The following is a 26,472-nucleotide window of genomic DNA, read 5'->3' as shown; positions in this document are numbered from 1 at the left end:
TATTTATTTTAGCTGCTCCGTCTCTTAGTCGCAGCATGTGGGATCGTCTTTGTTGCATGCGGGGTCTTTAGTTGTGGCATACATGTGGGATCTAGTTCCCCCACCAGAGATGGAGCCCAGGCCCCCTGCATTGGGAGCACAGAGTCTTACCTACTGGAACACCAGGGAAGTCCTGGGTATTTCTTCTTCTGACTTTTCAAGCTTAACAGTATCTTTGCTTTCCTTCAGTAAGACCACTGTCTTAGCATGCTTCCTCTCCTGATTGACATGCCACAGAATTCTGACCTGTGCTCTATTTTATTTAAAAATTTGATTAGCGATTTAAGGATACATTAGGATTCCTTATCACACTATTAGATAATGCAAAGCTTGTTAAGAGTAGTAGAACAGGGTTTCTGGGTGGGAGGGGTTAGGTGGAAGTTTGCACCACTGTGAGGAGGGCTGGTGGGATATGTGTGAAGCTGAGGTCAGGCTGCAGACAGAGAGGTGGAAGGCGGGCACTAGGCCAGGTTGTTTGCTGTTTTGTTGTTGTTACTAAAATCCTATAGACTTTAAATTGCAGATTATTTTATAATAAGCCTCTCCAGTAAATGGATTCTTTCTGAATCTTGCACTTAGCTTCGTAGCTTTTTATCAGTAATTATTTAGCCTGAATTATTTGTTTTACTGCTTTCTTTACCTCTCTCTGTTGTGTACAGTGTGTTTTTAAAAAAACATGGAGGGGACTCCCTGGCAGTCCAGTGGATAAGACCCCGTGCTTCCACTGCAGGGGGTGCTGGTTCGATCCCTGATCGGGGAACTGAGATCCCGCATGCCATGGCCAAAAAAAAAAAATTTAATAATGATAACAATATTGAGGTGTAATTTACATACAATAAATGGACCCATCTTATGTTTGTGGTTCTATGAATTTTGACAAATATACCACCACAATCAAGATTTAGAGCATCTGGGGCTTCCCTGGTGGCCCATTGGTTAAGAATCTGCCTGCTAATGCAGGGGACACGGGTTCGAGCCCTGGTCTGGGAAGATCCCACATGCGGAGGAGCAACTAAGCCCGCGAGCCACAACTGCTGAGCCCATGTGCCGCAACTACTGAAGCCTGTGCACCTAGAGCCCATGCTCCACAGCAAGAGAAGCCACCACAATGAGAAACCTGTGCACTGCAACGAAGAGCAGGCCCCGCTCACCACAACTAGAGAAAGCCCGTGCGCAGCAACGAAGACCCAGTGCAGCCAAAAATTACCAAAAAAAAAAAAGATTTAGAGCATTTGCATCACCCCCAAAACTCCCTCCTGTCACTCCCTCCTGCAGCCCTTGGTCCTGAGCGACCACTTGTCTCTGTTACCATGGGTTCATCTTCCTTTATTTAAAATCGCAAATAGATGGAATCATTCAGTTTTACTTTTTTGTGTCCAGTTTCTTTTACTCACCCTGTTTATTGGATTCACCTGTCGTTGCAGATGTGGTTGTTCCTTTTTGCTGAGTGGGATGCCATTGTACGGATGCCATCATTTGTTTAGCCTTCCACTTGTTGGCAGATAGTCACGTTGTTTCCAGTGTTTGGCTGTTGTGAATAAGGCAGCTATGAATATTCATTTACAAGGAGTCTTTGTTAGGTTTATGATTTCATTTCTCTAGGGTAATCCAACCTGGGGTTGGAATTGCTAGGTCACATGGTGAGTATATGCTTACCTTTATAGGAAAGTGTGTTTTCCAACGTGGTCATGGCATTTTAGGACCTGCTCACCGTGTATGGGAGTTTCAGTTAAGCAGCCTCACCACGTGGTATCGACCGCTGTTTAACTTCAGCCATGCTGGTAGCAGGTCGTGGTTCTGATTTGCATTTCCTTGATAACAGTGTTGATCATCTTTCATGTGCTCATTGGCTCCTTGTACATCTTCTTTTACAAAGTGTCCAACTCTTTTGTCCATTTTTTTAAAATTTATTTTATTTATTTATTGGCTGTGTTGGGTCTTCGTTGCTGCACACGGGCCTTCTCCAGTTGCTGCGAGTGGTGGCTACTCTTCACTATGGTGTGCAGGCTCCTCATTGCAGTGGCTTCTCTTGTTGTGGAGCACAGGCCCTAGGCGTGTGGGCTTCAGTAGTTGCGGCACATGGGCTCAGTAGTTGTGGCTCACGGGCTCTAGAGCACAGGCTCAGTAGTTGTGGCACACAGGTTTAGTTGCTCTGTGGCATGTGGAATCGTCCCAGGGGAGGGCTTGAACCCGTGTCCCCTGCATTGGCAGATGGATTCTTTACCACTGCGCCACCTAGGAAGTCCTGTCCTTTTTTTTTAGTTGAGTATTTTTTTTATTACTGATGTGTAAAAGTTCTTTATTCATTCTCCAGAAGAATGCTTTATCAGATAGAGATAGCAAATACTTTCTCCTGGTCTGCGACTTACCTGTTTATTTTCTTATTGGTATTATTCAAAGAGCAGAAGCTTTCAATTTTGATGAAGTCCTGTTTATCAGTTGTTTTTTTAAATTTTTATTGGGCTCTAGGGGATGAGTTGGGAAATGTCTCTGCACGTCATGCCCCAGTAGGGAAGTGCCCATTCTCAGTTTTCTGGGGAGCTTTTGGAGCTTTTGGAGCTTTTTCTTTCTATTGGAGCCTCTGCTCTTGTTGGCGGCAGCCTCTTCAGGTCCACTGCTGAGTGGCCTCTCCTTGGAAGAGAATTTCCTCCTTTTTCTTAAGGACACTCTTGTTTCCTGACTCATCAGGGTCACTAACTGGTTCCTTTTTTTTTTTTTAAAGTAAATTTGTGGGTTTTTTTTTTTTAATTTATTATTTATTTATTTTATTTGCTGTGTTGGGTCTTTTTTGCTGTGTGTAGGCTTTCTTTAGTTGTATTGAGTGGGGGCTTCTCTTCATTGTGGTGCGTGGGCCCCTCATTGCAGTGGCTTCTCTTGTGGAGCACGGGCTCTAGGTGAGTGGGCTTCAGTAGTTGCAGCACATGGGCTCAATAGTTGTGGCTCACGGGCTCTAAAGCGCAGGCTCAGCAGTTGTGGCGCACGGGCTTAGTTGCTCCGCGGCACTTGGGACCTTCCTGGAGCAGGGATTGAACCCGTGTCCCCTGCATTGGCAGGCAGATTCTTACCCACTGCGCCACCTAGGAAGCCCTAACTGGTTCCTTTTTGGAGAAAGGTTTCTTCCTTTTGGGAAGACTTCCACTGCCGGCTGTATCTTCAAGGTCACTACTAACCAGCTTCCCCTTGGAAAAAGATTTCTTTTTCTTGGGTTTGGAGAAGAGACAGATGGGTCTCCAATTACCTTCTCCTGAGGAGCCTCCTGGGGCTTTTGCTTTTGCTTCTTTGGGGGTTTTTCCCTGATGTCCTCACACTCCTCCAGAGCACTGCTGCTGTTTTCTGAAGATGCCAGGGTGATTGCGGCCAGCCATTTCTTTTCCTTCTTCAAGTGTTTCCTCTCCTGCTTCTCCAGCTTTCTAGTAATCTGGGCAGCCGCTTCCTCGCCTGAACCATTGCCTCCTTCATGGCATCCAGGTTCTTTCATGGAATCTCTCCAGTCTCATAGAAGGACAGCCACTCCTCAACTTGTTCTCAAAACTTCTCCCCAGATACACTGGTGGGTACCTCAGAGGAGCAATCAGTTTGTGAGGCAGTACTGCATTTGCCAGGTATTGGGAAATGCGGCTTTTGTTCTTGGCAGCTGCTTAGCCAGTGAAGGTAGAGTCCATGTTTTGGGGTGTTACCCTTGTCTTCAGGGCTGTGGAAACGTGGTCCCTTTGCTGGGCCCAGGGAATCACTAAAACACAAGGCTGTTTATCAGTTTAAAAAAAAAATTGTCTTTTCTTGTGTCTTATGTACCGCAAGTTCACAAGTATTTTTTCCTTAAGTTTTCTTCTAAAAATTTTACTGTCAGCTTTTATGGTTACGCCTGTGATCTGTGTATGATGTGAGGTAAGGATTGAGGTTCATATTATTTATACTCATTTTTTCAGAACCATTTGGTTTTTGGGGGTTTTTTTTGTGGTTTGTTTTTTTAAGATTTATTTTTATTTCTTTATTAATTATTTGTTTTATTTTTAGCTGTGTTGGGTCTTCGTTGCTATGCATGGGCTTTCTCTAGTTGTGGCAAGCAGGGGCTACTCTTTGTTGAGGTGTGTGGGCTTCTCAGTGCGGTGGCTTCTCTTGTTGCGGAGCATGGGCTCTAGGCACACAGGCTTGTAGTTGTGGTACGTAGGCTCAACAGTTGTGGTGCACGGGCTTAGTTGTGCCGTGGCATATGGGATCTTCCCGGACCAGGGCTTGAACCCGTGTCCCCTGCATTGGCAGGCAGGTTCTTAAGCACTGCGCCACCAGGGAAGCCCTTTTGTGGTTTTTGTAATAAACTTATTTATTCATTGGCTGCGTTGAGTGTTCGTTGGTGCGTGGGCTTTCTCTAGTTGTGGCGAGTGGGGGCTACTCTTCATTGTGGTGCACGGGCTCCTCATTGTGGTGGCTTCTCTTGCTGCAGAGCTCAAGCTCTAGACACTTGGGCTTCAGTAGTTGTGGCACTCAGGCTTAGTAGTTGTGCGTCACAGGCTCTAGAGTGCAGGCTCAGTAGTTGTGGCACATGGGCTTAGTTGCTCTGCAGCACGTGGGCTCTTCCCAGACCAGGGCTCGAACCCATGTCCCATGCATTGGCAGTAGGATGTCTTAGCCACTGCGCCACCAGGGAAGTCCTCAGAACCACTTGTTAAAAAGGATTATACTTTCCCCATCAAATTGCTTTAGTACATTTATTGAAAGTCAGTTGACCTTATATATGTTGGTCTACTTCTGGACTTCTCTACTGTGTTCTGTTGAACCACTAAAACCACACTGTCTTGATGAATCTTACCTTTTAGTAAGTCTTGAAATCAGGCGGGGTTAGCACTCCAGCTTTGTTCTTCCTTTTCAAAATTGCTTTGGCTATTCTAGGTCTTTTTCCATAACTATTTTAGTATCAGCTTGTCCATTACTGTTTTTAAAAATCTGCTAGAATTTATTTGGGGCTGCCTTGAGTCCATGGACCAGTTTAAGGAAAGGTGGTAGCCTCACAGCATTGCATTTTCCCATCCGTGAACACAGTATGTCTCTCCATTTGTTTGTCTCCTTCCATTTCTCTCAGCAGTGTTCTGTAGTTTTCATTGTGTAGATCTTACACATATTTTTTTAAATTATCCTGAAGTATTTCATGTTTTTGAGTGTTATTGTTAGAAGTTAAAAATTTTTTATTTTCCAGTTTCTATTGCTCGTTTATAGAGATACAGTTACTTTTTAGATATTGACCTTTTAACAGGTAAACTCGATAAATTTGCTGTCATTAAATCTAGTAGCTCTTTTCCATACACAATCATGTCATCTGTTAGTAAAAAAAGTTACGTATTCTTTTTCAATCTGTATGTGTTTTTTTTAAATTTATTAATTAATTTATTTTATTTATTTTATTGACTGTGTTGGGTCTTCGTTGCTGCACACGGGCTTTCTCTAGTTGTGGTGAGCGGGGACTACTCTTTGTTGTGGTGCGCGGGCTTCTCATTGCAGTGGCCTGTCTTGTTGCAGAGCACGGGCTCTAGGCACACGAGCTTCAGACGTTGCAGCACATGGGCTCAATAGTTGTGGCTCATGGGCTCTAGAGCGCAGGCTCAATAGTTGTGGCGCACAGGCTTAGTTGCTCCACGGCATGTGGTATCTTCCTGGGGCAGGGATTGAACCCGTGTCCCCTGCATTGGCAGGTGGATTCTTACCCACTGCGCCACCTAGGAAGTCCCAATCTGTATGCGTTTTGTTTCTTTTTCTTGTCTTAATAGTACTACTTTGGACCTTTACTACAATCTTGAATAGAAGCGGTTACAGTTTCTTTTTCCAACCTTAGGAGGAGAGCATTCAGTCTTTTCACCATTAAGTGTGCTGATAGCTGCAGGTTTTTTAGTAGATAGCCTTTATCAGGTTCAGGAAGTTCCCTTCTATTCCTAATTTATTGAGAATCTTTTTTGTCATGAAAGTGTTGTATTTTTTTCAAATTACTCAAACCCAACCATATTACATGTAAATAATTTAAATACTTTAATTAAAAGACAGGATAATAGATGGAATAACACAGCAAGACCATATCAGTCATGTGCTGTGTAGAAAGGAAACACTTTATAAAGATACAAACTGGTTGACAGTAAAAGTACGTTAAAGGATATAGCAGATATGAACCACCAGAGTGGTGTGCTGTGTTCGTGTCAGGCAGGGCAGACTTCGGAACACTCTGTATTCACTTCAAGACACTCACCCACTCTGGCTGAAAACAGGACGCGTGGAAGGCACCTCTGGCTGCCCTGTTGGGCAAGTTCTTGTTTGGAAAAATAAGCCTTGGCTAGGCGGGGGTCTCCCTCTGGTTTCCCCCCTTTCCCCGGATTGTATGTTACCCAGGTGCAGGAATCATTCTGTAAGGCACCGGATGTGTATGTGGGGACAGCCATCTTTTCCTGAAGGTGCATCTAGTAAACGTTATTTCCGGTTCCCCAGAGTCTGTAGCTAACACCCGCAAATACCTGTCTGCACTCCTCACAGTAGAAATAGGGAAGATACTAGGATCTATATGGAAACTGAGTGCAGGTCAGCTTGTTGGAGTCCCTTGCACCGCAGGTCAGAGCGGCCCCACCTCTGAGTCTGGTGGGGCAGGTGGGATTTTGTCAGCAAAGGGACTGAGCACCAGAGTGTGTGTAGAGAGTGTGGTTTGTGTTGAAAGAGAGACACAGCATCCTTGTGGCGAGGGTAGGGTAGGGTCGGGGAGGCAGCAGGAAGTGTCCAGAGGACCTGGAGGCATGTTGGGAAAAGCAGCCTGGTGAGTGGTGGGTGTTCGAGGTCAGTACAGGCTTAAAAGCCAACATCAGAGGACATGAAGACGTTCATGTTTTGGAAAAGTTGAGTTTGACACAGCAAAGACAGGAGGCTGTGGAGGGTGTGGCTGGATAGCTGAGGGCCTGTGTCAGGGGCTCCTGGGCTTCACCCACAGACAGACTGGGGGCTTCCTGTCATGTGGGAAGTCCTTTACTCTTCTAAATAGAAGTATTAGATCAGATAAATCCCATCTACTATCATGATTTTGCAAATAGTGATTCGTGTAACATTGAAAAGATAATCTCAAAATACAGGTTTATTTAACTTTGTTAAAGATACAGGCTTTATGTTTTTCATTTTGTATCCAACAGTGAAAACTTTGTTGCAAAGCAACCTAGGCCCACAGACTGAGGTGAGACTTACTGAGTGGTTCAAACCATGTATAGTCCAAGAGCCTGGAGAGGGCGGTGTGGGGTGCAGAGGGAGGGCTGGGTGGATTGAGAGTCCTAGGTGGCATGGCAGGACCTGGTGCCCAGTGTGTGCACGTGAGGGAGGTGGCGGCCTGGGGCACAGCCCTGGCGTACTCAGCAAGGTGACACAGGGAAAGGAGGGGCCGGGTAGGTGGGGGCGGCAGAGGAGCCAGAGGGTCAAGCAGGGAGCTGTCCTGAGTTTGGCTTGCTGAGGTTTGTTCTGTCAGCTGTTCTGTGTTCTGTATGAGATGGCCAGGCAGATACGGCCACGAGAAGAGGCAGAGGAGAGATAGGAAAGCAGAGCTTGTTACACTCCCGGGTCCTGGAGGCAGGAGGCGCTGACCTCACACAGGGCCACATGGAGAAGCCCCAGGGGGTCATAAGGCAGAAGGGGGCGGAGCCAGGGCAGAGCTGAGGCTGCGTCCTTTATTGGGGTTTCCATGTGAAAGGCAAGGCCGGGCAGGGTGAGAAGCTTCGGGTCAGCTTGCTTTGATGGTTTCAGCGGGCTCTAGACCATGTGGGTGGCTCTGGCTTGCCTGGTCTCTGGCCCTGGGATAATGAAGGCAGAGGAGCATGGTCCTCTGGAGTGAGTGGGCCCACAGAGGAGGAGCGCCTGGGCAGGGGGTGGGGGGGGGTTCAGCCTGCCGGTCACAGGCGTGCTCCTGGGAGTTGGCTTTTGCCATCTCTAGGAGTTGGCTGCCCGGGGGGGCAGTCTCTCCTCAATCAGAAAGTTTTTTAAAGATATCAAAACATAACATACAGAAAATTAAAAATATATATGATACGGAGACGTCTGGGGAAAGGTGTCCAGTGTTCATTGAGGAGGGAGGGGGCTGGGCACTGGGGAGGAAGGTTTGTGAGTCATTAGTTTTTTGGGTGGAGGGGCATTCCCCGTCTGACTCGTGGGAGCCAAGGGGCGAGTGAGTGAGAGCTCAGGGGCCCCGCGAGGACAGGAGGCTGAGCCGTCCTGCGGTAGGTGGGGGAATGCCCCCTGCAGCCCAGGCCCTGTCAGGGGTGGACTTTGGGATCGGGGTGCAGGGTTGCTGAGGTGGACTCGCACAGGTGGGGGAAAGTGACCCTCCTGTCTGCTTGCAGCTCTGTGGCCATCACCATGTTCTGGAAGTTTGACTTGAACACCACATCCCACGTCGACAAGCTGCTGGATAAGGAGGATGTGACTCTGCGAGAGTTGATGGATGAAGATGACATCTTGCAGGAGTGCAAGGCCCAGAACCGGAAGCTGCTGGACTTCCTGTGCCGGCGGCAGAGCATGGAGGAGCTGGTGAGCCTCGTCACGCAGGACCCGGCCCTGGACATGGAGGAGAAGGTCCGCTTCAAGTATGTACCGTGGCTCTGTGTGGCCCGGAGCTGGGCGGTGTGCAGGGCGGCAGCAGGCAGGGCTTGGGGACGCCAGAGCCGGACTTTGTGACAGAGCGGCTGACCTTAAACCTCCACCCCACCTGACATGTGAGAAAGCCTCTCCGGTGGGCCTTGTTTCTGTGATGTTTAGGATTTGGGGACCTCCTGTGTGTGATTCCTCACTCTGGCTGGTGAGCTGCACCGTGTTGAAACGTTTTGTGTGAATATGTGCTGAAGAAAGGCTGAGCCCTGACGGAGGCCAGCAGGCGCAGCCTCAGCTGGAGTGGTGAAATGGCCAGTCCCCAGAGACAGGTGGCCTCTGACCACTCGGCCTTGGGGTCTCGGGCCTGGAGGAAATAGGTTGTGTCGTTAGTGGTCCTGACCATCCTCAGAGTTTTCCCTAAAATGTTCCGTTCAGCGGTCGGCTGGGATGTCGGGATGACAGGAGGGACAGGGCGAGGACTTGAGACCAGGGTCGGGTGGGGACAGAGGAGTGGAACAGGCGGGACCTCGGTGACAGGACGGGCAGCAGACCCAGCCTCTGGCTCTGACGGTGCTGCTCCGGGCCTGAGCAGGCTCTGGGGAGCGGGAGCTCTGGGGGGCTAGTGACACAGAGGGACTCAGGGCAGACAGGGTGCCCTCAGCTCCTCGTGTGGCCCACGGGGGGTGTGGCAGTAACTCTTGGAACAGCGGTGGGAAACTACGGCCTGAGGCCTGAGGTCAAATCAGTTTTTGTGAGGCCTGCAAGCTGAGAATGGTTTTACGTTTTAAAATGGTTGGGGGGACTTCCCTGGTGGTCCAGTGGCTAAGACTGAGCTCCCAATGCAGGAGGCCCAGGTTCGATCCCTGGTCAGGGAACTGGATCTTTAGTGCTGCAACTAAAGATCCCGCACGTGGCAACGAAGATCCTGTGTGCCGCAACTAAGACCCAGCGCAGCCAAATAAATACATAAATAAATGTTTAAAACAATAATAATAAAAAATAAAGAGGGGGCGTTCTTAATGCATTTAAAAATAATAAAATGGTTGGAAAAAATAAAAAAATAATATTTTGTTACACATGAAAATGACAAAAATTCACGTTTCATCGTCCGTCATTTTCATTGTGACGTCTCACTGGCACACCCATGACCTGTTGGCTGTGACAACATAGACCTTCTAAAATACTTACTCTCTGGCCCTTTACTTTTTCCAGAAAGGCTCTGCTGACTTAGGAGGCAAATAAAGCAGCTGGGGCGATGGAAAGTCAGTGCTGCTTTCGGGGCAGTCCACCGCGCCCCTCTGACAGGGAGTCAGCCAGCGCCAGAAGAGGAGAGCTCCGAAAGGAGGCGGGGGCTTGCTCGTGCAGGAGCCAGGGGCTCGGCCCACAGTGACCACCTGTGATAGGTCAGAGGCCGTCGTCCCTGAGATGCGCCCGGTCGGTGCCTCTTATCTCAGCATTGCCGTTTAGTGGGCCCCCTTCCTTTCACTTTCTCACTCCCACATGTGTCCTGTCGCTGACCCGTTGAGGGTCTCCCCGTCTAAAGGGTGTTGGCGGCAACGTGACGGGAAGGAGGGCCGGGGCAGCACGTTGTGGTTCTTGGCAGAGGGTCCCAGCGTGGCGCCCATGAGCCCGGAGAGCTTGGGAGAGACGGGCAGTGGGCTAGCACGGGCCGAACAGACGAGGCAGCGCGGACACCTCTCAGGCTGGAGGAGGGCGCACGTCAGTGACCGCCTGGAGCCGTGTTTCATGTTCGTGCGGAGGGCAGCACTGGCTGTGGGTTCAACTGAAACTTGTGGGGTGCTTTTCCAGAGAGAGGGCAAAGCCACATCTTCATCTTCCACCTAGGAAGTCCGTCTCTGATGTCTAAAATTGCTAAATGAAAAGCATGTTTGTATTTTATTTGGAAGCATGGAGGTCAGTAGTAGGGAAGACGGCAGGAGACTGTGGTGCTGGTCTCAGGAGCGGGGCCTGGGGTGGGCGAGGGGAGCCGCTCTTCCCCACGAGCACTGTCACGCTGAGTCTGTAAAGCCTGTGCGCGCATCACCTGTTTTGTTTTGTTTTGTTAATATTTATTTATTTGGCTGCATGGGGTTTTAGCTGCGACATGCACGTGGGATCTAGTTCCTGACCAGGGGTCAAACCCCGGCCTCCAGCATTGGGAGCGCGGAGTCCTAACCACTGGGCCACCAGGGACGTTCCCATATCACCTGTTAAAAAAAGTAAAAAGTTTTTAACTTAAAATTTAATTTTAAAATTAACTTGCTTTTATGAGAAGTTAATTTGCTTTTAGTTAAAATTAAATCAAAACGTCCTTTTTGAGACGAGCAATAGGCTGGGTGGACGGATGAGGTAGATACCGAAGATACAAACAGGACCTGATTCAGGCTGTGAGTCGCGGGTCTCTGTTGAGCCGCCCGGCTTGGCCCTCAGGGTGTGTGGCAGTGCCGTGTGACACGGGCATGAGCGTGGCTGTGCCGCAGTCGCTCGGCACGCGGGAGCCAGCGCCGGTGACTCTCAGCCTCTAGACGGCTTGAGTGGCAGCCCTTCCTCCAGTGGCCTTTGTGTCCCTGCAGCACAGCTGGTGTGGCCTCGCCCTCATGGCTGCAGGCTGGGCCGTGGAGAGACCCTTCCCGGGAGTGGGGAGTGCGCCCGAGCCCCGCAGGTCCGGAGGAGCCACCCCGAGTGGTCAGCTCTGTTCTGCTGAAGCCAGGGGCTGCTTCATGAGGTGAAGCAGCCCTGGGCCAGGAGCTGGCCACGTGGCCCAGCCCAAGAACCCTGAGGATGCTTCTGGCCTTTTTCTTAAGGTTCCTGGTGTGGTTTGCCTGCTGAGTTCAGGACCACTTGAGAAATAAGACGGAAGAGCCAGTAGATGGACGCAAGATACCGCTTTTGTTCCTTCTGCGGTGGTGTCGGGGGTGCTGTGTATAGCTCTGCGAGGAGGGCTTCCTCTTTCCAAATCAGAGTTAGAACTGTGCACCCAGTGAGAAGCAGTGCTGGGCCAGGGCAAGCCCCCAGGAAGGGCCCACCGCACGCCAGCAAAACTAAAGGGCAGAGCAGAGGGGACAGCTGAGCCCAGTTGCCCAGTTGAGCCCTGGAGAGCAGCAGGGCAGGGCCCAGAGGGAGGTGTGAGGAGGGGAAAGGGAATCCCTGGCGTTATGGTTCCTCCATCCTTGCTCTGGTCATTTCTGGGTCCACCTTCCATGTGCCAGGATTTCGTCTTCCTCCTTTGTGTCTCCTTCCCCTGGTGAATCCTGTTTCTCGGTGGCTTCCTGTGGGGGGCTGCGGGTAGCGGTGTTGGGGGCAGCCTGTCTGAGTGCACCGTTCTCCTTCCTGCTGGCTTGGAGCTCCCTCTGGTTCGCAGTCCAGACTGGACATGGTTCTTCTGTAATTCTGAAGCCTCCATAGGTGTCTTTGTCATCTGAAAAAAAATGCACAAGCTAAAAGCTGAGAATTATGTTTGGTTTGGTGGACTTTCTAAGGACTTCAAGCCCTGGAGAGGGGACTCTCAGGTCACTTTGAGGGAAGGCGAGGGAGGAACCAAGATATATAGGAGTTTTTGCAACAGAGACCAGCCAGGTAGTCAGAACTTCAAAAGATTACTGCTCATTAAAGAAAACCAGACATCTGCAGTTAAGGAAGTTAGCATGTTGCTGTGTTTGAGAAGTGCTAGAGGCTGGACTCACTGACATCATCCTTTTGATCTGCGCCTCAGCTGTCGAGAGCCAGGGTCCTGTGCTTTTTCCATCCTGGATCCCCCCCGGGGTGCACCGTTGAGGGTGGCTGCTGTGGCTGAGGGCTTGGCAGCCGCTTTTTCTTGCTCCTGAGCTCCCTCAGGCTCACGTGGTGGGGGCTCTAGTGGCCTGAGGGCTGCCATGTCCTCTCCTGACGCAGCAGCAGCAGCAGCATGTTTCATTCACATCTTCTAGTTGCCAGTTCCATCCCTGCTGCCGACACATCTGATGCCACAGGTCTGCAGCTTTCCTTGGGGGCATCTTAGGGCCTTTTCTAACCCTGCTACTCTGGAATTTCCTAGTCATGTGACTTTATCCCCTGGGTCAAGATGAGGAATCTCAGAAGCAGCACCAGTAATCCAGGAGAGTTTTACAGTCGAAGAGTTCGCGAGAAAGTAGTGAATACGTGCAAATCTAAGCAGCAAAACAAGGAGCGGGGCTGGGCGTCTCGCTGCGCCGGCCCCGGCCTCTCTGAGTGTTACAGCGCGTGCCCGGAGCTCAGTGAGGCGAAACAAACCCAGCGTCAGAGTCTGGAGCAGAGAAAGGTTTTTCATTGCAGGACCCTGCTCGGAAACCCCAAACTCCCTGATGGCTTGAGGGGAGAAGTTTTATGGGCAAAACCTGGAATGAGGGCTTCAGGGTGTACGGCTTTCTTCTCATTGGTTGGTGGTCAGGGAGCAGGCGGGGCTCCAGGGCCCTTGGCTCAGCCTGACGTTGCTGTCCTCCTCCTGGGCGGGCCCTCGTTCTGGAGGAGAGCTCGAAGGTGTTTTGTGCATCCCTTGAGGAGGAGCCGGGACCCGCCCGAGGCTGCCTTGTGGTTCCTTGACGGCCCCCCTTGCTTCTGCATCCCCTCGCCTCCCTGATGAGCAGCTGTCGAACCTGCCATTTGGAACTTGGGGAAGGTCGGGGAGGCTGAATGAAGCCTGTTTCCTACAAACAAGAAATAGTGGACACAGGAAGGCTTCTGTGCGGTGGAGGGCCCCACAGGGTTCTGCTCGCCTTCTGGGGCTGTGCGTCTAAGGTGTCCACCCTCCCCCCAGGACTGTGAGGCTCAGACCTGCCTGGTGCACCTGGCCTGCCCCCATGGCCACCCCTGCCTGCCCTCCAGGCTCACCTGCGTCTTTTCTTCTTTGCATTATGGCCACAGACCTGTATGTTCCATCTGCCGTGTTTAACTGGAATGGCTATTCCCTGCATAAATTATATAGCGTATTAAAGCAGTACCGGTTTTTTGAAGAATAATTATAAAATGCTGGTAGAGGAGATCTCACTCCCTCCACCCAGATACAGCCTTTCCTGAGTACAGCAGCGCCTTGAGACTCAGCTTGCCACACAGGCACGGCTCACATGTGTACACATGTGCACACACACAGACTGGATGGGGGCCATCCCATGTGCTCTGGAAGAGCTGCTGTGCTTGTCTCTGGGGCACATGTCTCCCCTGTGGCTTGGCACGTCTTGTCCTGTTTGGAGTCTGGTGGACGCCTCTCTGCCCGTGTCCTGTGGGGCCGCGTGCTGGCGTGGGTGCTGCCCTCTGAGCAGGCTCGCTGGCCTCTGCTGCTGGCAGCACTGCACTGTCTGCTGTGCTGGTCACCGTCCTGCACGGCCACAGGCTGAGCTGCCCCCTCATCCTTGTCGCGGTCCTGTGAGGTACGTGCCGGCCACACCTCGCCTGGCCCCTCTGTGTGGATCAGGCCGACCCCTCCTACCGGCTGCCCGCCTGGCTGCAGCAGGCCCCGTCTTCTCTGGGCTGATGAGACATACCCCCCACAGCCGGGCTGAGGTCCCTGCTTCCTGCGTTTCCACACGTGCGTGGCTGCGTGCGCCACCCCATTTCCATTTCCTCTAGAGTCTCTCACACCCAGGCCCCTCTGGCTGATGCACACTGACCCCCTTGGTGCAGGGCTGTGCTGGGGCCGTGTGGGTGGCTGCCAGGAGCCACAGGGTCATCGTGGCTGACCTTGACCCAGGGCTCACTGTGTGCCAGGCGCTGCTCTGCTTTATACACAGCCTTGTGGGGAGGGCGGACACTCAGACCTCCATGCTCAGATGAGGCAGCCCGACACAGAGGTTGGGTGACGTGCCCGAGGCTGCACAGCATGTCCTGTGTCGTGTGGTGCCAGGCGTGCTCCAGGGCAGTCCGCCCCACAGGATGCTCCTGCCAGGTTCCTGCCTGCTCTGGCCCTGGGCACCCTCACCTGTGTTCCCAGATGTGCTGGGTGTGGCACCAGGCGTCGTCACTGCACTGCTGTGGTGGGCTCTGTCCTGGATGCAGGGCACTGGGTAGGCCTGTCCCAGGGCCACAGCAGTGACCCCATGCCTGTCAGAGGGTCAGGCAGGGAGCACGGTGGTATGGGACTGCATGTCATGGGATCGGGATGATTCTGTGTCTGATCTTTTAGATTAAATGAACAGTACATTGTTTACATATATTGATATTCCTTAATAGTAATTCAGCTGCACAGCGCTTCAGAAGTGGTCTCACGCTGTGAGCTGCTGATGGAGCCCCTCCGCAGGCTGGGAACCAGCTGGGTCTGCGCTTGTTGACAGGTGGGGGCGGGAAGGGCGTGGAGAGGGGAGGACGAACCTGATGGAGGTGAGAGACCTAGCAGGTGAGTATGAGGGCAGAGGAGAAGCCAAAAGATGAGGGTTCCGCAGAGAATGGAAGTAGAGTCAGAAAAGGTGGGATGTCAGAGTTTAGGATATGAGGAGCCCGAAAAGTGTGTGGATAGAAGCGTTGGAGCTTCTCGTTCTCAAAACTGCTGACGGGTCGTGGAGTAATCGCGTGTTTATTCTGTTCCGCGTCTGGCCTTGCTTGCTTTTTTGCCTGTGGATCTGCCTCCAAAGAGATAGATGTTTCAAGTGGCTTCCTGGGTGGTGGAGCCTCACTCGCCGCCTGTGCTTTCTCTGTGCCCCGTCAGGTACCCCCACACGGCCTGTGAGCTGCTGACGTGTGACGTGCCGCAGATCAGCGACAGGCTGGGAGGGGACGAGACTTTGCTGAACCTCCTTTATGACTTCTTGGACCGTGAGCCGCCCCTCAATCCTCTGCTCGCCAGTTTTTTCAGCAAGACCATTGGCAATCTCATCGCAAGAAAGACTGAACAGGTAATCACCTGGCAAGCCCGCCTGGCTTGGGAGGGAGGCGTGGCTGATGTCGACACCTCCTGCTGTGGGCCATCGCTGTGCGCCCCGCGGGTGAGGCTGTGGCTTCTGACTGTTCTGTGGGACACGCGTGGAGCAGTGTGGGCTGCTGCTGTGGCGGCTGGGAGTGGATTAAGAAGGTGGCTTCCCAGGAGAGACTGGGATGGACAGCACTTCCGCCACCCCTGGGGGCTGCACGGGGCCCCAGGCTAGGCCAGCTCGTCCCGTCACCGGCCTGTCGTGGGTGTGAGATCCAGGACATGCCCGCGTTGTGGCAGGACCTTGGGGTGCCTGCTGCTGCATCTGTGTGGGTGGCGAGTGTCTGTGCATCTAGGGCACTTATTGTTCCAAAGCAAATAAAGGGAAATGCCTAGGACTCCCTGGCGGTCCAGGGGTTAGTATTTTGGCTTCCACTGCGGGGGACGTGGGTTCCAGCCCTGGCTGGGGAACTAAGATGCTGCAAGCTGCATGGTGCAGCCAAAAAAAAAAAAAAAAAAAAGGAAATGCCTTGTAATAGGTTTCTGTAAAGCAGCAGGGAGTGACCTCGTTCCATTCACCTGGAGCTCGGTCCTCCTGGAGACCACACTTGCTCCCACCTCACACCGCCCTGGCGTGCTTCAGCCCCACACACACAGAACAGGTGTGAGGTGTGAGGTTTGCTGGTGTCTGTCACCTGCTTCAGGAGTCGGCCTTGGCAGTTTTCCTTCATCTCTTGTCTCCAGTGCACTCTTTCAAAACAAACGCCAGACAGCATAGCATTTCCTCTGTAAACATTTCAGTGTGTCTCTCTAAAATGTATGGACTTCCTCTTCTCCAGGTGTTATGTCACGTGGCCGTACCCAGGATGTGCGTGGGGTCAGCTTGAATGGCTGAAGTGAAAGTGGCTGAGCCAGTTTGCAGTCCCGCAGCCCAGCGAGCCGACAGTTCCTGCTTGCTCCGCTTCCTCTCCAGCCCTTATATTAGCAGCCGGTTTATTTTAGCTCTTCTGAGGGTGTATAACAGCATTGTGCTTTTAATTTGCATCTCCCTGGCGACTAGAGAGGACGAACACCTTTTCATATGTTAATTAGCCATTTGGGTATTTTTGTGTGTGAAGTCTCTTGCACACTTTCTGTGAGGCTGTCCCTTGTTTTTTCACTTGTAGGAATTCTCTCTTTTTTGTGGGTAGAAGTCCTTTGTTGATTTTTTTTTTTTTTTTTTTTTGGCCGTGCTGTGCAGCTTGTGGGATCTCAGTTCCCAGACCAGGGATTGAACCCATGCCCTGTCAGTGAAAGCACAAGGTCCCAACCACTGGACCACCAGGGAATTCCCCTTCGTTGATTTGGTGCTGCAAACATGTTTTCCCACTCTGCTTGCCGTTTTTGTTTTGTTTTTTACTTTGTTAATGGTATCTTTTAATAAGCAGAGGTTCTGATTTTCATGTAGCCCAAGTCATAACTCTATTTGTGGTTGGTTTTTGTTGTTGTTGTTCTGTTAAGAAACTGTTGCCTACTTCAGTGTCATAACAATACTCTTCTGTATTATGTTTCAGAAGCTTTATTGTTTTACCTTTCATATTTCTATCTACAATCCACCTGGAATTGGTTCTTGTAAATGGTGTAAGGTTGAAGTATTTTATTTTAATATGGTTATCCAGTTGACCCAGCACTATATTGATAAGTCCCTTCTTTCTCAGTTGCTTTCCAGTGTCCTGCTTGTCATAAATCAGGCAGTCACATTTGTATATGTCTGTTTCTGTTCTGCTCTCCTGTTTGTGACTAGGAACACAGCACATCTTCGTGACTGTAGCTTTATAAGTTTTGCTGTTCGGTAGAATGAGTCCTCTCACTTTGTTTTCCTTCCGGCTTGTTTTTACTATTCTTTTCTTTTTGCATTATTTTAGGGTGAGCATATTTTAGAATGAGTTTGTCCATTTCCACATTCCCCCCTGTTCCCCAGAAAAACCTGCTGACATTTTGATTAGGCTTGCATTGCCTGTAAGATTGGGGTCGGCTAATTATGGCCCACAGGCCAAAACCAGCCTGCCACCTGTTTTTGTAAAAGAAATTTTACTGAAACACAGCTGCTCCCATTTATTTACATATTATCTGTGGCTGCTTTTGTGCTGTAGCAAAAAGCTGAGTAGTTAGGGCTTCTTTGATTTCTCTCAGTAACCTAGTTCTCTGGGTAGCCGTCTTACATATTTTTTGTTATGTTTATTCTTAGGTACTTGATATTTTCATGTTATTCTAAACAGTTATCTTTTTTATTAAGATAATTGTAGATTTACATGCAGTTTTATGAAATAACATAAAGCTCTCTTTTGTACACTTTGCCCAGTTCCCTTCAGTGGTGACTTTTTGTGAAATCCTAGTGGAAGATCGCAGCCAGGACACCGACACTGTTACAATCCACTGATCTGTTCATGTCTCTCCGCGTTTACGTGTAGTCATGTCCGTGTGTGTGTGTGTGTGTGTGTGTGTGTGTGTGTGTGTGTGTTTTAGGTTCAGTACAGTTTTTCGCTTGCCTAGGTTCCTGTCTCTGCCACCGTCAAGGCACTGAAAGGTTCCTAAACCACGAGGACCCTTTGTGTTGCCCTTCTGTGGCTACTCCCGCCTTCCTCTGGCCTCTGCCCCTTCACTTCTCCCTACCCCCCCCCCCCCCCCCCCAGCAACCACTAACCTGTTTCATTTCACAGTGGTGTTTAAATTCAGTCATATACTGTGTAGCCTTTGGGAATTGGCTAAATCTATGTACAAGATCTTACCATCTGTGATTAATGACAGTTTTGTCCTTTATAAAGCTTACACTTTTAGTCTCTTTTTCTTGCCTTAATGGATTGGCTGTGGCCTTTAATACAGTGTTGAATTGAGGTGGTGATAGTGGGCCTCTGTTTTAATTTATTGCCTCTGAGGAGAAGCTTTCAGTGTTTTACAGTCAAGTATGTTGTTTCTTGTGCAGTTTTTGTAGATTTTTTTTATAAGACTATTCCTAGTCCTTTTAGTTTATAACATGAATGATTGTTGAAATGTATCAAGTGTTTTTACTGTATGGAGTTCATCAAATGGCCTTTCTTCTCTATTCTGTTAATAGGTAAATTCCACGGATTGGTTTTCTAATGTTAAACCAACCTTGACTTCCTGGAATATACCCAGCTTCATTGTGATATATTAAGCTTTTTTTCAAAGAATTTTTGTATCTGTGGTCATTGGTGAGATTAGCTTATAATTTCCTTCTTTTCTTAATTGTTTTATAGTTGATTTACAATGTTGTGTTAGTTTCAGGTGTACAGCAAAGTGAATCTGTTATACATATGCATGTGTCCACTCTTTTTAAAATTTTTTTTCCCATATAGGCCATTACAGAGTATTGAGTAGACGTCCCTGTGCTCTACAGCAGGTCCTTATATAACTTCCTTTTCTTAAAGTGCCCACGTCAGGTTTTCAGAATCAAGGTCTGTGTCCCCATACAGTGATAGGGGCATGTTCTCGCATTTATATTGCCTGGAAGAGTCCTGCAGAAGAAGAGTGGGGTCATTTTTCTATACATGTTTGATAGAATTCACTAGTAAAGGCCTTACTAGAGCCTGGAGTTTTCTGTATGGGGAGGCTTTTAAGTATAGATTTTGTTTCTTTTGACGCTCTAGAACTCCAGATTTTCTCTTTCTTCTCGTCAGTTTACAGAAGTGTGTTTTTCAAAGAAATTTTTTATTTTTTCAAATTTACAGAAATTGGCTTAAACTTGTTCCTGAAAACCTCTTGTAATCGTGTTTATATCTGCAGGGTGTGTAGGGGTACTCCTGGAGCCTCTCTGCTGTTTTCATTGTCTCTCTAGGAGTTTAATATGTCTTTTCAAAGAGCCCACTCTTGCCTTTCTTCTCCCTGTGCCTCCCCCCGCTTCACTTCCAGCAAGAGGACGGTGCGACCCCCTGCCTCTTGCACGCCCCCATTGCCCCGGTGGAGTCCTGGGTCTGCCTCAGTGCAGTGGCCTGGACTTGCAGGCACCTCGTCTCTGTGGCCAAGCTGAGCTGAACCAGCAGACTCGTAGCCAAGAAGGCCTCTGCCTGGGCTTCTCCCAGCCCTCTGCCCTCAGCCACCGCACCCTGTGGCTGTACACGCAGCTGGCTGCGTCGTGTCTTGTGGGCTCTGGTCCCCAGCCAGCAGCACGTCTCTGCCTCTGCTTTTCTGAAACCTCAGCCCTTTCCCTTCCGCCGCCCGTGGGGCCTGTCCGCTCCCCGGGTTTGTGTCCTGTGTCTGGGGGCGGTCCGTGATGGCCACCTCCAGGCTCAGCTCTGTCTGCGCGGGTCATTTCTGCTGGGAAGACGTGAGCCGGTGCGCTTGGAGCGGTCGCTGTGCCGTCTCACTCGGGTGTTCGGGCCACATGGGTGCCCAGCCTTGGCGTGCGACGAACCCCGCCCGTCCGGGGTCCTCTCTGCCCCCCCCCCCGCCTTGTGGACGCGCCTGTGTTCAGGTCTCTGCTGCCACGGGGGCGAGGGCGTCACCCGCGTACACTTCTCTCCGCGGCTTGCCGTGACTTCTGCTCGCTGTTGTTGAGGATGACCCTTTCCCTTGGCAGGTCGTGGGGCAGCGTCTCCGGGTGGTCAGGTCCGCCCTGCGCGCCTCTCAGGGGCTGTCTGGTTGCAGGTGATCGTGTTCTTGAGGAAGAAGGAGCAGTTCATCAGCCTGGTGTTGAAGCACATCGGCACCTCGGCCCTCATGGACCTGCTGCTGCGCCTGGCCAGCTGCGTCGAGCCTGCCGGGCTCCGGCAGGAGGTCCTGCACGTGAGTGTGTGGCCCTCCTCCCCGAGCCCCCCCGTCTGCGGGCTCCTGCAGGTTCTCCGAGTGCGGCGTGAGTGCCTGGCAGGGCGAGGCTGGAGCTGGTGAAGCAGCACGAGGGGGCCCGGCAGCCCAGCTTCCCCCCAGCAGGACCTTCCCCTCCGGGATGGGTCACCAGGGGTTCCCGTCAGGGCTCGTATTCGAGGCTGGGTCCGGCGTCTGCAGCTTTTCTCTTGTCCTGACTCTGTCCATTCACGAGCAGAGAGCAGACGTGGGCTTCCTCGCTTGCGCCGCCACCCCCAGGGCTGCGGGCGCCGTCGGGCCCTGGCCCTGTGCCCAAGCCCGTACCCAAGAGGAAACCCTCACTGACAAGGATCCCGTGTCAGACATTGCGAGGACCGGAGTCGGGTTGTGTCTGTCCCGGCAGTTCTCGCAGCGAGAGGGGCCGCCCACAGCTCCCTGAGGGCTTTCCCAGAAAAGAGGAGGGTGCTCAACCCAGAGACGCCCAGGAATCAGTGCTGGACAGACCGCTGTCGTTCGGTGGGGTTTGCCTGCAGTGCAATTTAAAATGAAATAAGTAAACCGTTGGTCCTTCTTGCCAGTCCTCCAGCTCCTGGAGTCAGGCGACAGCTGTCACTCTCAGCCCGTAACGTGCCCCGCTGTAGGTCAGTCCCCTCCAGGAGCTGGTGGTGGTCGCTGGCGCGGCCCAGTGCGGGCAGCAGCAGCATCAGCCGTTGTCAGAAGTTAGTGGGAAGCCTGCCCTGGCCACACGGAGCCCATGTTGGGAGCAGGAAGCGTGTGGAGGAGCTCGCCTGGCCTGGAGAGGCCTGGGTGCCTCAGGGAGCCGCTGGGCTCTTGGCTGGGAGAGCCCTGCTGGCACGGGAGGCTCCAGGCTCCGCTTTGGAGATGTCCTGGGAACAGAGCTTGCCTGTGTTTAAGAGTCTGAACCGTGAGGCTGTGTGGGCGGGGATTCCCCCCCCCGACGATCTTCGAGTCTCTCCAGAAGTCGGCCGGTGCTCCTGCTGTCTGGTCTGGGCGGACGCGCGGTGGGTGGAGCGGCTCTGTGCTGGAACCTGGCGCGTGGGTTGCTGTGGCGCCGCAGGACGTGCCTTCCATTTCGTCCGACGTGAGCAGAGTCACCGACAGGCCTCCTCTTCCCTTGCAGTGGCTGAGTGGGGAGAAGGTCATCCAGAGGCTCGTGGAGCTGATCCATCCGAGTCAGGATGAGGACGTGAGTAGGGCTGGCAGCCCCGCCGGGAACGGAGTGGAGCCCTCACCCAGGGCCGGCGGAGGCACTCCCCGTGCTGCCTGAGGGCGAGGCACTCCGCGCCTCGGAGGAGGGCCAGCGGGTGCTCTTTGCCTTTCATCAAGCACTGGCTTCTAGACTTTTTTTCCTAAAAAATAACGTGTACATGTTATAGAAGAGCAATTGGAGTGGAGTTGTATTAGTCACCTGCGGCTGAAGCACAGATTCCCCCGGAACTGAGGTGCTTACAACGGGAAGTTTTCTTTGCCTCCGTGGTTACGGGCCAGGGGTCACGGGCCCTCTGCCCGGGGCCTCCACAAGACTCTGGCCGTGTCAGGGCTCCGCTAGGGCAGGACTCGGTTTCCTGAGGGCTGCTGGCTGAGGCTGCCCTCAGCTCCACACCTGCCAGGCCTCCCCTCAGGGCGGTCTCAGCTTGCGGCTGACCCCTCCGGAGCAGACACCCAGCTCGGCGGTGGCAGCCCTCACCGGCGGCGTCCTGCTCCCCCGAGTGCTGGCTCCAGCCTGCGCTCGAGGAGATGGGTCCACGAGGGTGCGCGCTCTGGAGGAAGCGTGCGGGGGGGCAGTGGGGCTCCTTCGGCCCCTCCCCCGCCCTGGCGGTGTCTCTGCGGAGAGTGTGGGTTACATCCCAGTAGGCCTCTTCCTGCACGTCACAACGGCACACAGCTGCACACGCGTGCTCTCGTCAGCACTTCGGAGAGCAGCGGTGCCGACGCATGCCCGAGCCTTTGCTGCTGCCTGGCTGTGCTGCGCAGGGCCCTGTCGGCCCGTGGGGCTGGCCAGGCCGCCGGGCAGGGGTTTCTGTGCTCCAGGTCGGGGAAGGAAGACGCCCTTCCCCAGTGTGAGCTGTGAGTGGACCGGCCCCTTCCCAGGCCTGGAGGCGGGTGGGAGGCCGCGGAGGCAACCTGGTGGCTTTCGTTTTTCCTTAAAATAGTCCTGGAGTGCTTCCTTTCACCCAGCTTCTGGGGGTGGGGGTGGGGCTGCACGTCGAGGCTGCGCACCTAGATGCGCCCTGCGCGGAGCCCGTGGCGCCTTCCTCTGCAGCGCTGCTCCTCTGACCCACGCGGTGGGCAGGCGCGCCACAGCTGAGGTTCTGGGTGTTTCCCTGGGAGAGCTGAGTCCTTTCCTTTCTCTGTGGCAGCTTTCCTGTGTTCATTCGCTCTTCGGGCTCACCCTGTGTGTTAATAGCCACTTGCTGGGTCCGTGCCGTGGGCACGTCGCCGTGCGTGTCTGAGGGCTGGCGCAGTGTTCGCGTGGCGGGTGTGACCGTCGAGGCCCCGCCGGAGCTCCGGGGTGGGGGGGCCCAGACCTGCGCAGTGTGGTGAGAGGCAGACCGGGTGTCTCTGAGGTGAACGGGCTGGAGTCCAGCATCTCAGGGTGCGCCTCCGACTGTGCGGCGGGCTGGCCCTGAGGGCAGCGCTGTGTCCCGTCTCTTCAGAGGCAGTCCAACGCTGCTCAGACGCTCTGTGACATCGTCAGGCTGGCCAGGGAGCAGGGCGGCCAGCTGCAGGAGGCTCCGGAGACAGACCCCCTCCTCCTGGTGCTGGAGTCGTGAGTGGGGGCCGTGGTGCTGGGGGGCCGGGGACGCCGCCACCTCCCCTGGTCGTCTCTGAGGCGCTCGCCTCGATCCAGAGTGAGCTTGATGGGCCTCTTTCTCACGGGCTGGGTCTCCTGGCAGGTCCGGAGAGTGTGGGTGCCAGGCCTGAGCCCTGAGCAAGCGGGAACCCTCCGGGACTCCGGGCGCTGCTGCTTCGGCAGCAGAGAGGTGGGGGTGCCTGTGTGTCCACGCTGCCAGCTGGTGACGTCACGTGTGTCCGACAGGCAGGACTGCGTGGAGCAGCTGCTGAGGAACATGTTTGACGGAGCCCAGACCGAGCTCTGCCTGGTCAGTGGGACCCAGGTGTTGCTGGCCCTGCTGGAGCCCCGGCGGGCGGGGTGAGTGTCCCCCGGGGGCGGCGCTGTCCCCGCAGTGACACAGGGCCCGGGAGCGGTAACGCGCAGTCACGGGGGTGCACGCTCCTTGTTGCAAAGATAAACGTTGCGGCCGTAAGGTCCCCTTTGACCTTCACCCTCAGTCACGTCCCCACCTCAGCCCAGAGGCACCCCGTCCCCAGTTGGCAAAGTGTTTATAGACGTGCGTGCGGAGCAGGCACGGCCGGTGGGCTCCCGCAAGGACGGTCCCGTGCGTCTCCCCAGCGCGCGTCGTGCACGCTCCTGTGCGCCCGGGCCCGTCGCGTGCCCCTGCTGGTGGGCTGCCTCCCGAGGAGCCTGCAGCTGCCTCCTGTCCTCCTTCTGGAGGGAGCGTCCCCGTCGCTCCCCGCACTGGTAGCCTGTGCTGGCTTTTTAAAGACAGAGAAAAGGACGACCAGGGAGTAACGGGAAGCTGACGTAATGATGGCGAGAGCGTTCGCAGTCTCTCTCTCTCTCTCTCTGGCACCCAATACATACGTACTGATTTGTTATCTAAAAATAGAACTGCGATGTTATCGCCGTTTTCTCTCGTGTGGCAGCCAGAATATTGATGTTCCATCTTCTTGAGCCCGGGAAGGCTGGGCCCTTCCCACGGGAAGTGGGACTCTGGTCGGGGCCTCGCCCGCGATGCAGGGGCAGCACGACAGTGTGGAAAGCAGATGAGCCAGCTGGTTCTCTTTGCTTTATTATCCTTTTATGTGTTTAAACGTTTGTTTTATAATGGCTGTGTATTACTCTTATAATTGGAAAAAGTATTTAAATAAAGATCTCAGAGAAATTAGCTTGAGAAGGCCAAAGGGACTGCGTGGCCAGTTTTGTGTCTCAGCCGAGGGGTGGGGTCGGCAGTGACGGTGTTCGAGGCGGGAGGGGGGAGTAGAGCTGTCTTGGGGGTGTGACAGCCACAGCCCACCACGGGGGTCACCGGACACGGCCCCCGGCACCCCCACGGTCAGCAGCCTCCCTGGAGGTGACAAGGGCACACGTGGGTGGGACATGTGATGTGATACGGGACCCGTGTCCCCGTGTCCAGCTGCCTCTGGTCCACAGGACGGAGGGCTTGCTGGACTCCTGCTCTCAGGGACTGGACAGGCTGTGCGCCGTCAGCTCCGGCGTCCTGCGCGGCATCGAGCCACGGCTGAAGGACTTCCACCAGCTTCTGCTCAGCCCACCGAAGGTACGCGCCCCGAGCAGAGGTCGGGGCTCTGGAGCCCTCGTGGGCTGGGTCGCTGGCAAGGCCAGGACCCCACGCGTCGCCCAGCGTGGCGAGTGCACTCAGACCCCACCTGCTGAGTGTCCGTCTTCTCTTTGGGCAGGCCAGGGAGTTGGACGGTTCACCACCCCCCAGATAACTCCTGCCTTCCGATAGGGGGTTGTCCGAGGGTCTGAGGGCACCGTAGGCCTGGCCTCGGTTGGGAGCACCCAGCCAAGGGTTAGGGGTCCAAGGGAGACCCCTTGCTCTGCTGAGCAGCCGTGGGCAGTGTGTGGTCTCCTCTCCTCCTCAGCCCCTCGATGCAGCCCCTTCACCTCTCCTCGGTCCCCCCCCAGCGCCCCCTCGGCCTGCCGCCGTGTTCGTTGTGTTTGCCCACTTGCTGGTGGTCTGCCTCCCACACGGGAAAGGAGGCTCCTGAAGGCAGGGGTTCTGGAACATCCTGCTGATGACAGGTGGACACACGGTGCTCTGTGTGCGGGATCACCCTGCCTCACAAGGCCAGCTCTGTCACCAGGCTTCTCCGTCTCGTACGCTGAGGTCACATCCCTTCGGCTGGCGGGCGGAGACCAGCGTGCCCTGGGCGCCCGCGAGCAGCGGCCCGCCCGCGGTCCCTCTCAGGAGCCCTGAGGGAAGCTGTGGGGCTCTTCACCCGACGGACCCTTGCTTCCTCCCGCAGAGGGCGATGCCCAGGGAGCCCCCCCCGCCCCGGTTGGGGCACGTCATGCAGCAGCAGCCCTGCCCTTTGACAGTGGGTGGTGACCACACTGCTCACATGGCTCTGACCGGGCGGCGCCCCTGTGTTTGCAGAAAGCAGCCATCCTGACCACCGTGGGCGTGCTGGAGGAGCCCCTGGGCAGCGCCCGCCTGCACGGCGCCCGCCTCGTGGCCGCTCTGCTGCACACGGACACACCCAGCGTCAACCAGGAGCTCTGCCGCCTCGACACCATGGGCGTGCTGCTGGTGAGCCGTGCCTGCGGCACGGGCACGGGCGAGGGCCTGCCTGCAGGGGGGCTCTGGTGCTTTCCTGGGACAGGCACCTCTGTGCAAAGACCTCGTCCTTCCCCCCGGGCTTGATGTCAGGTCGCTGGTGAGGCCCCCCACGCTATGGTGGGGCCCGCCTCCTTCTAGGTTCAGGCAGGGCTGCCCCCAGGCAAAGAGCACGGGTAGTCCCTTCTCTCATTTCTGCCTCAAGAGAGAATTTTGTAGCTCCTCAGCCTAAAACATCCTAGAGAGCCAGGCCTTGTGTCCCGCCGCCCGTCGCCACAGTGAAGGCAGAGCCTGTGCTGGCCACGCCCGGGGTGTCTGAGGGCGGCTCTGCAGGCAGTGGTAATGGGGAGGGGCCCTCGCCCAAGCTGTGCGCCCAGCTCGTGCACCCCCAGCTCTCTCCTTGGCCTTGCCCTTGGGCCTCTGCTCCCAGGAAGCTAAAATCTCCTTAAATTTAAATCTCAGTCCCAGAAGGAGCCGCCTTGGAACTGGGCCTGAAGGACCGCCTGCCGCAGGAGTCCTTCCAGCATTTGGAAGTCACTGGGCTCTGCTGTGACTAGAACCCAGATGTGGGTCAGAGGGTGACTAGGAAAGACCTCATTTCCTTTCCTCTCCTCTAAGAAAGCTCTCTCTCCTACTCCCCCTTTTCACTTTCTTGTTATTGTGGCAACATATATGTGACGTGAAGTGTCTACCATTTTAATTATCTCCAGGCATACGGTTCAGTGTTCACATTGTTGTGTAACTGTTACCACTGTTTTCAGGACCTTCTCGTCTTCTCAG

The 26,472-nt window shown here is 53.7% G+C and overlaps 1 protein-coding gene across 11 annotated transcripts in view; it reads left to right on the top strand.

Annotated features, from left to right (window-relative positions):
- Positions 1-26,472, top strand: part of PPP6R2 (protein phosphatase 6 regulatory subunit 2) — an 83,207-nt gene that overhangs the window by 44,090 nt on the left and 12,645 nt on the right. For 10 of the 11 annotated variants that reach the window (XM_057741291.1, XM_057741287.1, XM_057741293.1 and 7 more), the window contains 8 exons: positions 8,385-8,627; positions 15,284-15,470; positions 20,129-20,266; positions 21,426-21,491; positions 22,963-23,075; positions 23,346-23,459; positions 24,543-24,669; positions 25,513-25,665. In XM_057741291.1, coding sequence (XP_057597274.1) covers positions 8,401-8,627; positions 15,284-15,470; positions 20,129-20,266; positions 21,426-21,491; positions 22,963-23,075; positions 23,346-23,459; positions 24,543-24,669; positions 25,513-25,665 — 1,125 coding nt within the window. In that variant the 5' untranslated portion in view covers positions 8,385-8,400. Of the gene's footprint in view, positions 1-8,384; positions 8,628-15,283; positions 15,471-20,128; positions 20,267-21,425; positions 21,492-22,962; positions 23,076-23,345; positions 23,460-24,542; positions 24,670-25,512; positions 25,666-26,472 lie in introns of those variants that run through there. The other variant, XM_057741298.1, reaches the window with a different exon arrangement.

Source organism: Hippopotamus amphibius, chromosome 7 (assembly GCF_030028045.1).
Source record: "Hippopotamus amphibius kiboko isolate mHipAmp2 chromosome 7, mHipAmp2.hap2, whole genome shotgun sequence".
Classification (NCBI taxonomy): domain Eukaryota; kingdom Metazoa; phylum Chordata; class Mammalia; order Artiodactyla; family Hippopotamidae; genus Hippopotamus; species Hippopotamus amphibius.
This window is presented reverse-complemented; position numbering and strand designations above follow the sequence as displayed.